Genomic DNA, 14924 nt, shown 5'->3' on the forward strand with positions numbered 1-14924 from the left:
AAAAAGAAAAAGAAAAAAAAAACATGCCAAACAGGTCGGGTAGGTGCGTGGGTTGATGCGCAAATCCTGCATGGGTTGGGCTAGGGTCAAACTCCCAAAACGTCATTGTTTTGATGTGTCTATAAAAGGCCTATTTCTGCTTGTTTTCTCCTATCTCTCTTCGCCCAAAGCCTTTCTCTCTAAAAATTTAGCTCCTCTCATCGACAGCTGTAGTTACCCAGTTTTCAGTCGATCACCTCCATGCCGTTGCCGAAAACTTCAAATGACATTGGTAAATTCAAACAATTTTCAGATTCCGATCATTTTCCTAGATTTTGGTTGTTGGAAACTTCAAATGTCGTTTAAAAATTAAAAGTTTTTCAGAATCTAATGACCCAAAAAATTTTCAAATTTCTTAAAAAATTTCAAATTGATCTTTGTTGTTTTCTAAATACTCTGGCAAAACCAGATTTTTCAAAAAAAAAAAAAAAATCTCAAACCTCATAAATTGAGAATTTCATTCTTGGGGGTTTTTTATTTTAAATTTTTTTGTTTGCTCCTGGTTCCTCTATTAAAGAGGACTATAATTGTTGTTTTTTTTTGTTGCTTGTGTGTGTTTCCTGTCTCTTTGTTTTTTGCAGAACACCTAGGCTTCCTTCTGTGTTCCTCTTCTTTTTTTTTGACAATATTCCTCTCTTTTTTTTCTTCATGTTTCGTAGAAATTAGTTTTATTTATAGAGTTTCTGAAATTCAAATATCAGACCTTATGGGATCTTTATGTAAAGAATTTTGGATCCTATCTAATGACTTTTGGTCACGAAATTTCATGCTGTTAAGTTAAACAATGTTAGGGAAGAAAAAAAAATCTCTATGGCAGTTTGATTTCAACTGCTAAATTTGAAATCAAAACAATATTTTTTTTGACTTTTTTTTAATAATAATAATAATAATAATAATAATAATAATAAACAAAATTATAATAGAATCAAACAAAATTGGTGCCTACGGTACAGATTAACTTTTTCCCAAGAAAAGAAAATTTTACTCGATATCTTATAGAAAAATTATTCTCTACATGTTGGATGGCACAAGAAATAATTAATTTATGCTATTCGATATACATGAATTTCACATGGCCGGCTTAATTAGAAAAGGGAAAAGTTTTAATCACGAGAGTAATATTCCTGCAAGTCTATCAGAGAAACTTTCCCTATAAATCTGAGCAGCCTGGAAACGATTTCAAGCAACAAACTGAAATTGTATCATTCACAGCAAAAATGGAGAGATCAGAAATTGGCATAAGCATTGTGCTGTTGGCCTGTCTGGTGGCTTCTGCCGCTGCCCAGAGTGCTAGTAATGTGACAGCTTATTGGACTGACTACTTTGCTGAGCAGCATGACTGGAACTTGACTGCTGAACACGTTTACTGCGCCACATGGTATGCCGGTATGTCTTATGAATGGCGCAGCAAATATAATTGGACCGCCTTCTGTGGGCCGGTTGGTCCTCAAGGGGAATGTGCTTGTGGCAAGTGCTTAAATGTAAGGACCATTTATTATTTTATTTATTTTCAAGCACCGTAATTTTTCATCTCTATTTTTTTTTCACAAAAAAAGCTTGATGATAGAAGAAAGGCCTATAATTTGAACTTGTACTTATTGAGTGTGATTTTTTACGAATAATTGTATGAATTAATCAAGTTAAACCTTGAATTCTCTTTTTATTTTTACTTTGAGTATAAATGAAATAAAAGTTGAATGAACTCAGATATTTGATTCGGTGATATGTACTGCATGTATATCCATGTGCAATGAATCGAATTTAAAAATCCGAAATTTAGTTAAATCAATTTGTATAATCATTTTTAAAGAATAATATTTAATAAATTTGAAATTCGATTTTTAATATTTATAATTTTTTCTTTTATCTCTAAATTATAACCTCCATTGTGAAAAAATCGGATTCAAATATCTGGTTTTCCAAACTTGAGTAATTTCGCTTGAAGAAATAAATTCTAATTAGTTACTATAACTTGAATTATTCTCATGCATGAGTTTATATATATGTGGTTCATGCAGGTAACGAACACTGCTACTTCAGCTGTGGTAACGGTGAGAATCGTTGATACATGCCGCAACGAAAGCCTAGATTTGGATAAACCTGCGTTTGATCAGATTGACACTGATGGGCAAGGCAATATAATAGGGCATCTTCTTGTGAACTATACATTTGTGGACTGTGGTGACGCTACAATTCGTCTCTATTCCCAGTAGTCTCTTATGATCAGAATTCCCCACTTTTTTAATGAGTAATTAATAAATAAATCAGCTAGAACCAATATCCGATGTGGTACTGAGAAAAGTGGTATTCATCAGTACTTTTCAACTTTTAAACCAATATCCTATATGTATGCGTGTTTGAGGTATGAATAAAATTTCTAATTAAGCATCGAGTTAATGAAGAAAAAAAAATTTTGGATCACTACAATTGCCTCAAAATGTGGCTGTAACAAGCGAAACAATTGAGCATGTTTTTCACGAGTGTCTGGACATTGGTGCGCTTGGATTGGACATTGGTGTCTGGACTTGATTGGAAGGTTGTTTTCTCCTTGGCTGTTTGTCCTTACTGCCGGGACCAGACAAATAATTTGATTTCAGAGTGGGAAGAGAATCAATCCACCATTGTTAATTTTCTTTTAGCAAGATTTGTCGCGACTAAATTATGTTGAACTTTTATGATTTCTGTGCAATAAAGTCTCAACATTGATTGAATCGTTAAATTCAAAACATTTTAAAAAGGTTGTAAGTACAAAAAATTAAGAGAGTAAAATAGAAAGAAAATAAAAGAAAATAAGATAATTAAATAATATGTGAATGATTTTATTTATAAATAAATAATAAAATATTTATAAAATAAATTAATGACATGATCAAATTAATATAATATTATATATGATAAATCAATTTAAAAATAAAAAATATCTCTAACGAAAAAAAATTATTTCACTTTTTAAATCTAAAAATACCTTTAACAGTACCGAGAGCACCAATAAATTGCTATCACTAGTCAATGCCCAGCGGAGGGGGGGGGGGGGGGGGTTTCACTTGCTCTTATCCTGTCTGGGTAAGAGATTTGAAGGTCGATAAAGAGTTGCCAAGCGCATTGGCTTTAGTTCTCCCCCATCGGTCTTGATGTTGGTGGTCCATTCTTCCCCGTGCCTCAATAGGCGGGAGTGGAAGGGGCGGAACATCACCTACAGACTTTATAAATCGTACTTTAAATTATTTACAGTAATTTATTGAATTATAACAATAAATTACTCGTAAATCTACAATAACATATGAAATTCTAATATATATATATATTATAGTTTTTGTCCTAATTTGCAAATCCGAAATTCATAAAGAGCTTTTTTACCTTTGATAAATGAGAATCAATTCAAAAAAAATTTAAAAATATTATATAATAAAAGTACAAATCAATCTTTCAATGATCGTAGTAATCAAAATAAATATATATTCTATAAAATTAATCGTGATCAAATATTTTTTGAATCATATTAAATTTTGTAATTTATTTTTATCTGAAAAATATATTAAAATTTTTTATGTATGAAAGATTATTTACTTATTATTAATATAATCTAATCTTTACTCTTATTTAGATCTCTTGTTTCATTTAAAAAAAATTATGAATGTATGATGCATTTTATTTAATTGTCGTTTTTTCAAAGAATATAAAGTGATCCAAAAATAAAAAATTGTCAATCTAGTGGCCGCGACGCAACGATTATTATGACAAAGATATCTATACGCTGAGTCACATTACTTAATGACAAAAACGACAAAAAAAAAAGCATATATAAAAAATAATTTTTTTTAAAAAATGCTTAATCTATCAATGAACCTATTTACTATAATATTTTATTTTATCAGAAAAAGATGTTATATGCATAAATTTTTTTTAAATTCGTAATATGAAATCATTAATTTTAATAAAATATTAACTGATTTAAAAATTAATCGGATTTTTTTCTGCTGAAAATGATTTCATATCAAACAAATTGGAATAATAGGATTTACAGGAAAAATGGAGAGATCATCTAGCCATTAGCATAGTTGTTAGCCTGTGTGGCGGTGATGGAGACCACCATTCACGTAATTTCTTAAGTTTTACAGATAGATCATATGTTAAAGATCAGAGCAATCCCTCACTAATCAAATCTGCTAGGACCACTATTAGATAAAGTGGTACACTGGATTAATATATAGAAAAAGGCTATTCTTTCGTTCATGATAATTGCCCCAAAGCTTTGTGGCTGTAACAAGCGAAACATATTAGATTTGATAATTTATATATTTATATTATATAAAATATTAAAAATTTATATATTTTTATTATATTTTATATAAAAATTATGTATTATAATTTATGTAAATATTAAAATATTAAAATATAAAATATAAAATATAAAATTTATTAAATTTATTTATATTTTTTATTAAAAATTTAAATTATATTATTTTTATATTTTACCGTCATGCCGTATTTGAAATTATGATAGTGATGGAAAACTGAAAAGCCTCTGACAAAGTTGTCGATCCTCTCGTTCCACTTTATTTTCTTAAAATTGAATGAGGAAGAACTACAACAAAGGTGATCGATCGGGATTGGGATGTTGTTTTCTCCTAGCTGTGTCTCCCCACCGCTCTGAATTTTCTTTTAGCATTTTCGTTTGGTAATTGGATTAAAAAAAGTGGTCCAAAGATGAACAAAAATAATCATTATTGTGGTCTCCAATGCTACAATAATATCCCAAATGGGTAATTAAAACTTATGACTTCATCTTGAACTTCTTATGTTCAATTCTTAAAATTGATATATTAAAAAAATAAAAAATTTAAGTTTTTTTAAATAAAATAAATCATCAAAAATTCAGATTAAAAATTGAAACCTACAAATTGACATGTCTTATTTCTATGTGAAAGCCTCCACGAATTTTCTCACATCACAATGATTTTTTATACACCAATTTTAATACCAATTTTACTGAGAATATACCAATTTTTTATTATTAAATAAATTTTATATATTCAAAAAAAATTAAAAATCGTTACATCAAAATTGTTCTAACCAATAATACCAAAATACAAATATCAAACATCAAAAGTAGAGCCGTTTAGACTCCAAGCCATTTACTATAACTTTATTCATATATATATATATATTTGTCAAAATGACAAAAAAACAATCATGAATTAAAATCACGTGCTGCTCTATGTAATTTTCATAGAATTTAATTAAGGGCAAACCCACGGCTTATGAAGATCAGTAAAGGGCAAAAAAAAAATTAAATGATTTTTTAAATTTTATATGAAATTTTAAAGGATATGCTTGATTTGTTTTTGGACGGTGACTTGTCCTAGAGTCACATCCTACTTATTGACAAAATGACAAAAAAAAAAAAAGAAAAAAAATCACAATCACGTGCTGCTATAAGATCTCCAATATTTTTGCATCGAATTTCGTTAAGGTCAAGCCCACGGCTTACATTTAACATAATCTTGCATTGAACTTGTTTTCTACTTTTCTGTCTGAAGCCTTACTTGGGACTTGAAAAATAAATATGGTTTCAGAGGAGAAAGAGAATCATATTGATCTCGAGATTATTTAGAAAAAAAAAAAAAAAATGCACACACAAGGATGTGAAAATTCGATAATTGTGCCTGGACCACAAAAGGTGTTTTATTCGTTTTTCTTGAAACGAGGTGCAAAGATAAAAAAAATTTTAATTTAATGCTAGAATAATACAATAATAATAATAATAATTATTTAAATATTTAATTTTTATGTTTTTATAGAAAAATAAATAAAATATTAAATTGGGAATGAAAATTGAGCCCTATAAATTGACAAGTCCTATGTGGTCCGATCTGAAAGGTACTTTAACCATTTTTTACATTAAAATGAAAATAAATACATAAATAAATAAAGAAATGTAATTAAGATATCTATTATGTAGGACAAATTTTTAATAGAAATATGCAAATTTCAACACTCATCCCTATCATGCAGCTTAGCAAATCGAAACAACAAAATTATTTCTCTTCTTTCGGACTCAAATATGATAGTGATGAGTGTTGAAATTTGCATTGTTTTATTAAATAAAGTTACGATTTAAACTTTACAACGTAATTAATTAAAACTTGTTATATGTCATTTTCAGAAAAGGGATATCACTTATAATACTTATACTATAATTATAATTATAATTATGTAGGATCAATTTATTAAAATATTATATGAAATTTATTTTTATAAGTGTTGAATTTTTATATAATTTTTTATTATAATTAAGTAATCGTAGCACTGCAATAAAAAAATTATAATTGAAATAATCCCTCTGAACAAAGACGAAGAGACCATCTTGCTAGGCATCTTACTACTTCAGAGTGAATTATTTGCAGTCATTTAAAGAGTATATAATTGATAATATGAAATTATCGCGTTTGATTTGTAATTCGAATATTCTTGGAGTAAATTTCATAAAATTTGAAATATACCTTTATAATAAAATTATCACTTTAAATTTAAAATTTAATTTAATTAATTTAATAATTACATTTAAGAGATATTATTTAATAAATCTAAAATTAAAATCTTAGTAATTATAATTTTTTTCATTATTCTTATATTACAGTCTCTTTAATACCAAAAAAATTCACCCCTTCATTTAACTAACCACTCATTGAATTAAGCCTTGATAAAGACTTAACTTGGTAGTACATTACGGGTTTTTTTTCCTCCTGGATCATTAATCAAAACTGATCTTATATATTTTTGGATCTGGTTAATTAATGTCAATAAGCATCGATTAAGGTAGTTAAAATTTTCTTTTAAGATATTTTATAGTTACTCTATTGTTTTTATTCAAAATAAGATATGCATTAATTGCAAATTATTTTCTTTAAATATCAAGTTAACTAATGTCTAATGGCATTTGTTAGCATTTCTTTTTATTAATATATACCTACAAGAACCGGTGCAACTGTTGGGAACTGATGACTTGGCCTTGAGTCACAATTATTGACAAAATGACCCCCAAAATAAAAAGCATGAAAATCACTAAATCTCAATTTAAGGTCATGGGCTATGTAAATTTTTTTTTTGGTAAATAGCTTATGTATGAAATGAACTTTAGTTAGGGAAAAAGAGCAATGATTGCAAAAAAACGTTTATTCTGTATTAAATTTTAAAGAAAAGCATACTTTGAAGTTTGCCTCCACTGAGTAAATATTCCTGAATCGACCTTGGCATATTCCTTATCGACCTTGGATACATCAAATTAATTATTAAGAACATGAAAATCACATTTCACATGGTCTTAAAGAAAGTCAGGGTTTAATCTTTACACGATTAAGGGTTATCCAATAATTTTATCAGGGAACCTTTCCCTATAAATTTGAGCACCCTGGAAACGATTTGAAGCAAACAAGTTGAAGTATTCACAGAAAAAAAAATGAAGAGAATAAGCATTAGCATTGTGTTGTTGGCCTGTCTGGTGGCATCTGCCGCTGCACAGAGTGCTTCTGGCGTGATAGCTTATTGGACTAACTACAATGTTACAAACAACAACTGGGACTATAATGCCGCACATGTTTTCTGCGCCGCTGTGGATGGCGATAAGCCCTTGGAGTGGCGCAGCAAATATGGATGGACCGGTTACTGTGCATCAGTTGGTCCGCAAGGTGAAGAGGCTTGCGGCTTGTGCTTGAGTGTAAGGAACATTTCCTAGTTCTTAATTAGTATTTTTTTTCTCTTTATATGTATTGAATGTAAAATGAAATGAAATTTCTGAGTTATAATATAAAAACAATCGCTTAATTCTCATCATGTCATGCATGCATACATGATGTGCAGGTGACCAACACTGAAACTGGAGATAAAGAAACGGTGAGAATTGTTGATGCATGCGGCAGTGGTGGCCTAGTGTTGGACCTGGAGACAGCTTTTAGACCGATCGACAGCAATGGGAATGGCTATGCACAAGGGCACCTTGTTGTGGACTTGGAGTTTGTGGATTGTGATGCCGCACCACCACCACCGGCAGGTCCAAGTGAGTCTAACGTCACAGCTTATTGGACTGACTACAATGTTACGAACAACAACTGGGACTATCATGCCGCAAAAGTTTCCTGTGCTGCGGTGGATGGCGATAAGCCCTTGGAGTGGCGCAGCAAGTATGGATGGACCGGCTTCTGTGGAAGCGTTGGTCCTCAAGGGGAAGACGCTTGTGGCTTGTGCTTAAAGGTAAGGGATACATTTTCTCTAGCTCTTACTGATTAATCTCTCCCCGTATTGAATATATAAATTGAATGCTTTGAAAGAAAATTAAGGCCATAATATAAAATATACATATATTAAAATTCTGGGTTTTTTATTCATAAAAAAAGGGGGATTTATATATTAATTAATTTATGCATATATAGTTTAATTAATCTTGGCTCTGTCACTGTACATGCAGGTAACCAACACAGCCACGAATGCTGAGGAAATAGTGAGAATCGTTGATGCATGCGGCAGTGGAGGCCTGGTGTTGGACCTCGAAACCGCGTTTAGGCCAATTGACACCAATGGAAACGGCTATGCACAAGGGCATCTTACTGTGGACTATGAATTTGTGGATTGTGGCGATTCCAGCCAAGTTCTTGTCTATTCCCAGTAACTTCTCGAGTTACAGAAGATTGATTCCCACTTAACTAATTTGCCATGAATAAATCTGTCGGAACCATGTTTTATGTAATAAACGTGTTAGTGGGATGAAAGTCTTGGCTGTTTGTAAGATCAAATGATCAAATAAAGTTATCAAATTATTATATATTTAATTTAATTTTTTTTATTTTATCAATTTTTCACTCTAATTTTGATATTTTACAATCAACTTTTAATTTGAATATCACAGACGTAAATAACACCTTATACTTTTGCTCTTAACCGCTCTTTTTTTTCTATCGTGACTTCAAGAGTTTGACCCTCAGCTCCAAAATCGGCACCAACAATAAGTACACATTTTGCTGAAGCCTCAAGGCTGAAGCTATTTATCATATTTTTCTGCCGCTAATGGGGAAAGAGCAAATCGGTGACTGAAAAATTAGGTAATGAAGAGTCAAATTTCACTAGGGGCGGCAAATATCAATCAAAAACTTAGAAAATACCTCCAACAGCAGTCTTAATTTCTACTTTGCGTGAATGATTCTACGATTCTTCGCATCCCAACAACAAAAACAAATGAAAAGATTGTTACGCAAATGAAACTTAGACTAAATTTACTCTATATTTGTTTAGTGGAAAACGAACTAGAACAAAAAGTTAAAGACCATGGTCTATGGATGAAATTTACTCAATTAATTGCGGTCTTGTTAATTATATTATTTTGATTTTTCAGCTCTCAAGAATTGTTTCATATGAAAATTCTCTGTAATCAAATTAAAGTTTCAAATTTTAAAAAATTTTCTTTCAGAAAATGGTGATCATCTAGAATCTATATTATTCAACTGAAAAGATAAAAGGAAAAATCAATATGGAATTGGAATTATCAAGTTTCAGTCTTGAAACGACAAGGGTAATCCTGTAAACATATGAGGGAAAATTTTCCTATAAATTCAGGCACCCAGGACTCATTTTTAGGCAACAAAAACTAGAGAAAAGAAAAATATGGAGAAATTGAGCCTATGCACTCTGTTGTTCGCTTGTGTGGTGGCTTCTGCTGCTGCTCAAAGTGCTTCCAATGTGAGAGCTACTTACCATCTTTACAATCCTGAACAGAATAACTGGGACTTGACTGCTGTAAGTGCTTTCTGCGCTACATGGGATGCCAATAGGCCTTTGGAATGGCGCCGGAGATATGGATGGACCGCCTTCTGTGGTCCAGTTGGTCCTCAAGGACAGGCTGCTTGTGGCAGGTGCTTAAGGGTAAGCAACTGCTTGAAGATTAATTATTTTTTATTTATTAGAAACGAAATATTCAAAGAAAATTGGAGAATTCACTTCAAGGCAGTGACCACGCAAGTTCATTATACTTTCCTATGATAAAATTAATTTTGTTTTTCTTGTTTGTGTAGGTGACCAACACTGAGACTGGGACTTCGGCAACAGTGAGAATCGTCGATCAATGCAGCAACGGAGGTCTAGATTTGGACATCAATGTGTTTAGACAACTCGACACTAATGGGAATGGCTATGCACGAGGGCATCTTATTGTGAACTATGCCTTTGTGGATTGTGGTGACTAAACCACTTGCCCTATTCCCATTCATTTTTAAGTTGTTACAGAAGATCAGTTTCCACTGGCTCACGAATAAATGATCTGTAAGAAAATCACCCCTACATAAATCGATATTGGAATAATCAGAGTACGTAGGTAGGATACTTGCTGCTTGTAAACTCACTACCAAATAAGCACCAGCTTCCTTCTGGTCTACATGTATGTTTCTTCTTATCCTATACTTTGAATCCCAAACACTGAATCTAAGTCACTGTCTAGGTGAAGATCAGTTTATGAATCAGCCAATGAAATAAAATGTCAAAAACTTTGTGATAATTTTGCAAGAGTAATTAATTATATGTTGTGATTAACTTATTGGCATTTGTAAAATACACAAGGGAATCATGACAGCAACGCTGTAGTCCATCTGCTAACTGATAATGGCAAATCATAATTCACTTAAGCCAAAAGAAGGCCACCTGAAAACTTATGAAATTAGCTATAAACACCACAGGAGATGCCATAGTCATGGAGGAAATTTTTTTGCAAATTGGCATATTGCTTTTGACCAATTTGTTCGGCATGAATGCCTGAAAAGATGATCAATTTCGCATTTGAAAAATTTTGTGGTGGAATCCTGACAGCATTAATGTGAATCATATGGCTTGATAATTGACATTGTCAAATTCTGACCAGCATATAAATTGACCAATTGCCTAAGCAGTCGCTATGGTTGGTTTAAAAACAAAGAAGGAAAAGCTTTTCCTGATCCATTTAATTAGGCTGAACCACTTATTTTCTACATTAGATGAAGCCAAACAACGACAGTAGTTTAATTCTTCAGCATTTCCTTTCACGGTAACTTTTTATTGTTAGTCTCTTAATTCCATGTGCTTTGCATTAATGCTTCTTACATGATCATGGGATCGATACCTTCAATCGACCGAATGAACTTTTAAGTCAATCACCAAAACATGTTTATACCTGTTAATGAGGTGAGCTAATTATTTATCTGTTTAAACAATGACGATCAATCTTACTGTAAATAAATTTGATAATTGCACAATTTTAATCATATCAATTGTTTTATTATAAAAATATCGTAACTTTAAATAAAAAAAGAATTATGAATGTTAAAATTTAAATTTTAAAATTATTTGATATTTGTATTTTTTTTAAGAGTGATTATATAAATTATTTGAATTAAATTTTAAAATTTTAATTATACTATTCATTCATGTGGAATTCATAATTTAGATTTATATGAAAGTTAAAAGATTCGATAATTTCATACTGGCCTTTCTAAACTTCCTCATTCATCCAAAAGACTTGGAATTGTCGTTTGGGTCCAAGGCCCTAATTATCGGCCAGACTTTATGACCATAAAGGCAGTAACTGACACATTTTCAGCAGCTCATTTTGACTCTCTTCCATCCATCATGCTTATCTATAAATGCCTGTAAAAGGACAAATGTAAAAACGCCGTTCGGCAACCGCTTCCTATAAATTCGAGCACCCATCAGCTGCCTTGTGCAATGAAAATCAGTTTCTAAAATTATCGGTGGGAAGATGATAAATTTGGGATTTGTGCCTGTGCATTTGATGATAATGTTGTATTCATACAAGAGAAAATAAATTGATCTTTTTTTACTTATTTTGTATATGTAAAATTAGATGTAATTTTATTATCTTTAATTATTATTTTAAAAAGAGGTACAATAACGATATCAATATATCTCATTAAATCACTACATAATAAGCAACTGCTAGAAGATTAATTATTTTTTATTTATTAGAAACGAAATATTCAAAGAATATTGGAGAATTCACTTCAAGGCAGTGACCACGCAAGTTCATTATACTTTCCTATGATAAAATTAATTTTGTTTTTCTTGTTTGTGTAGGTGACCAACACTGAGACTGGAACTTCGGCAACAGTGAGAATCGTCGATCAATGCAGCAACGGAGGTCTAGATTTGGACATCAATGTGTTTAGACAACTCGACACTAATGGGAATGGCTAAGCACGAGGGCATCTTATTGTGAACTATGCCTTTGTGGATTGTGGTGACTAAACCACTTGCCCTATTCCCATTCATTTTTAAGTTGTTACAGAAGATCAGTTTCCACTGGCTCACGAATAAATGATCTGTAAGAAAATCACCCCTAAATAAATTGATACTGGAATAATCAGAGTATGTACGTAGGTTACTTGCTGCGTGTAAGCTCACTACCAAGTAAGCATCAGCTTCCTTCTGGTCTACATATACGTTTCTTATTATCCTATGTTTTGAATCCCAAACACTGAATCTAAGTCACTGTCTAGGTGAAGATCAGTTTATGAATCAGCCAATGAAATAAAAAGTCAAAAACTTTGTGATAATTTTGCAAGAGTAATTAATTATATGTTGTGATTAACGTATTGGCATTTGTAAAATACACGAGGGATTCCTGACAGCAACGCTGTAGTCCATCCGCAAACTGATAATGGCAAATCATAATCACTTAAGCCAAAAGAAGGCCACATGAAAACTTATGAAATTAGCTATAAACACCACAGTAGATGCCATAGTCATGGAGGAAATTTTAGTGCAAATTGGCTTATTGCTTTTGACCAATTTGTTTTTGTTCGGAATGAATGCGTTAAAAGATTATCAATTTCGCATTTGAAAAATTCTGGCAGAATCCTGACAGCATTAATGCGAATCATGGGTTGGTAATTGACATTGTCAAATTCTGACCAGAATATAAATTGACCAATTGCATAAGAAGTCTTATGGTAGGTTTAAAAACAGTAATGAAAAGCTTTTCCTGATCCATTAATTAGGCTGAACCACTTTATTTTCTACATTAGATGAAGCCAAACAACAACAGTAGTTTAATTCTTCAGCATTTCCTTTCACGGCAACTTTTTGTTGTTAGTCTCTTATTTCCATGTGCTTTGCACTAACGCTTTTTTTATGATCTTGGGATCGATACCTTCAATCAATCGAATGAATTTTAATTCAATCATCAAAATAGGTTGTAGACATGTTTAAGTTCGAATTAATTGAGCTTATTCCAAATAGATAGGTCCAATTTTACTAATATTTTATATTTTATATTATTTTTATTTTTATTTTTATTTTGTATTATATATATTCCTTTGTATCTTATGTATTTATTATTTATTTATTTATTATTATTATTTATTAATATATATATTTTTATTATTTTTTTCTTTTCTTTTTCTTTCTTTTCTATTAATATTTATATATATTTTTTATTTATCTAGTTATATATTTATATTATTTATCTATTTATATATTATAATTTATCTATTATTATTTTTAATTTATCTGTTAATTTTTTAGTTTATCTGATTATTTTTATTTAATTATCTATTAATATTTTTTATTTTATTTTTTATTTTTTTTGATTTTTTTTTCGTCTGAAGATTGGATTGGTTTTGGAGGAATCCCACCGTAAATTGGGATTCAATCAGAGTCCATATTGGATTCAATGATTGAATCCCAATCCAAAGAGGAGTTGTGATTGATCAAAAACTCTTCTGATCAATTCCTATAAAAGGACCCACGGATCAAAGGAAAAACACACAAAAAAGAGTTACTGGCTGAGAGAAAAGGCAGACACAGAGAAGATTTAAAAGCTAAAAAGGTTTTGGTGCATTTAGAACAGCTCTAGAAATTGGTAGGAATTTTTGGAGAATTTTTTTTGAATTTTTTTCTGGAAATTTTTGAAAAATTTTTAGATTTCAGTTGAATTTTTCGGCTACTATTCCGGCCGAGTTTGAATTTTTTGGTCAACTTTCTAGTTTTCGGCAATCATTTTCAGAAACTGATCAGTTTTTCGACGAACTTCCGACAAAAAACTCAGATTCCAACGAAAATTTTCAGAATTCGACAGGCATTCAACTGGAGTTCTTCGAATTTTTAGAGAGAAGAGAGAGAAAAAAAAGGAAAAGAGAGAGAGGGAAAGAGGGTTTTGCTAAAAAAACGAATGAATCAGCCTTATATACCTTCCCCAAACGACGTCATTTCTACGTTAAGTAACCCAGAGGATCCGCATGTTTTACCAAGATCCGACTCGACCCGTACGTCAACCCGCTTTCGACCCGCGTCTCCCCCTGAGCCAAGTCGAGCCGACGCCCCCTGAGCTGCTTTTTCAAGCCGTTTTCCTTCCTCGAGCTGAGTCAAGCTGAATCGTTAGCCGAGCCATTTCCAATTTTTTTTAATATATATTTATTATTATTGTTATTATTATTTACTTATTTATTTATTAGAATAGATCTATTTAATTTTTTTTTATTTTTTTCCTTTATTTTTATTTTATTTTATTTCATTATTTTATTTTCTTTAAATAAATTTCTAAAAAAATATATTTTTGAGGAAAAGTTGAAAGTATCAATTTTTTTTGAAAATAAGCTTTCTAAAAAATATTTTGAGGAAAAGTTGAAAGTATCAATTTTTTCTGCACAAAAAGCAATCATTTTTTTCTTCTTTTCTCTTTCCTTTTTATTTTCTTGAATTTCTTTAAATGTTAAATAATCCGACGATGGAGCCTTTGTAAGTGAAACAGTAGTTTTCTTGCATACCCTTGAAGTGAGGGGATTTTCTTAATTTTTTGCTAAAAGTATTAGAGTCAATTGAGAATAATTTTCAATAATTAATTACTTGGTAAA

General features: G+C 30.9%; 3 protein-coding genes across 3 annotated transcripts; all 3 read left to right on the forward strand.

Moving 5' to 3' along the window:
* The first annotated feature begins 1145 nt into the window (after positions 1–1145).
* LOC111295171 (pathogenesis-related protein PR-4-like) lies at positions 1146–2474 on the forward strand. Its single transcript, XM_022888560.2, has 2 exons — positions 1146–1520; positions 2058–2474. Exons 1-2 carry the CDS (start codon positions 1257–1259, stop codon positions 2250–2252), a joined length of 459 nt encoding a protein of 152 aa, XP_022744295.2. The 5' UTR covers positions 1146–1256; the 3' UTR covers positions 2253–2474.
* Positions 2475–7459: 4985 nt separating this feature from the next.
* On the forward strand, positions 7460–8864 carry LOC111293586 (uncharacterized). The gene is made up of 3 exons (XM_022886350.2): positions 7460–7756; positions 7900–8289; positions 8504–8864. The coding sequence occupies exons 1-3, from the start codon at positions 7499–7501 to the stop codon at positions 8702–8704; spliced, it is 849 nt and encodes a 282-aa protein (XP_022742085.2). The 5' UTR covers positions 7460–7498; the 3' UTR covers positions 8705–8864.
* Positions 8865–9654: 790 nt separating this feature from the next.
* On the forward strand, positions 9655–10577 carry LOC149514935 (pathogenesis-related protein PR-4-like). The gene is made up of 2 exons (XM_089743101.1): positions 9655–9951; positions 10101–10577. Exons 1-2 carry the CDS (start codon positions 9694–9696, stop codon positions 10269–10271), a joined length of 429 nt encoding a protein of 142 aa, XP_089599227.1. The 5' UTR covers positions 9655–9693; the 3' UTR covers positions 10272–10577.
* The last annotated feature ends 4347 nt before the right edge of the window (positions 10578–14924 follow it).

The sequence above is a fragment of the Durio zibethinus genome, chromosome 14, assembly GCF_047325235.1.
Source record: "Durio zibethinus cultivar Kanyao isolate XHJ-2024 chromosome 14, ASM4732523v1, whole genome shotgun sequence".
Classification (NCBI taxonomy): Eukaryota; Viridiplantae; Streptophyta; class Magnoliopsida; order Malvales; family Malvaceae; genus Durio; species Durio zibethinus.

Coding starts and splice junctions, on each gene's coding strand:
- LOC111295171 (XM_022888560.2), top strand. CDS start 1,257: ATGGAGAGATCAGAAATTGGCATAAGCATTGTGCTGTTGGCCTGTCTG. Junction 1,521..2,057: donor CTTGTGGCAAGTGCTTAAAT/GTAAGGACCATT, acceptor TGGTTCATGCAG/GTAACGAACACTGCTACTTC.
- LOC111293586 (XM_022886350.2), top strand. CDS start 7,499: ATGAAGAGAATAAGCATTAGCATTGTGTTGTTGGCCTGTCTGGTGGCA. Junction 7,757..7,899: donor CTTGCGGCTTGTGCTTGAGT/GTAAGGAACATT, acceptor CATGATGTGCAG/GTGACCAACACTGAAACTGG. Junction 8,290..8,503: donor CTTGTGGCTTGTGCTTAAAG/GTAAGGGATACA, acceptor CTGTACATGCAG/GTAACCAACACAGCCACGAA.
- LOC149514935 (XM_089743101.1), top strand. CDS start 9,694: ATGGAGAAATTGAGCCTATGCACTCTGTTGTTCGCTTGTGTGGTGGCT. Junction 9,952..10,100: donor CTTGTGGCAGGTGCTTAAGG/GTAAGCAACTGC, acceptor TTGTTTGTGTAG/GTGACCAACACTGAGACTGG.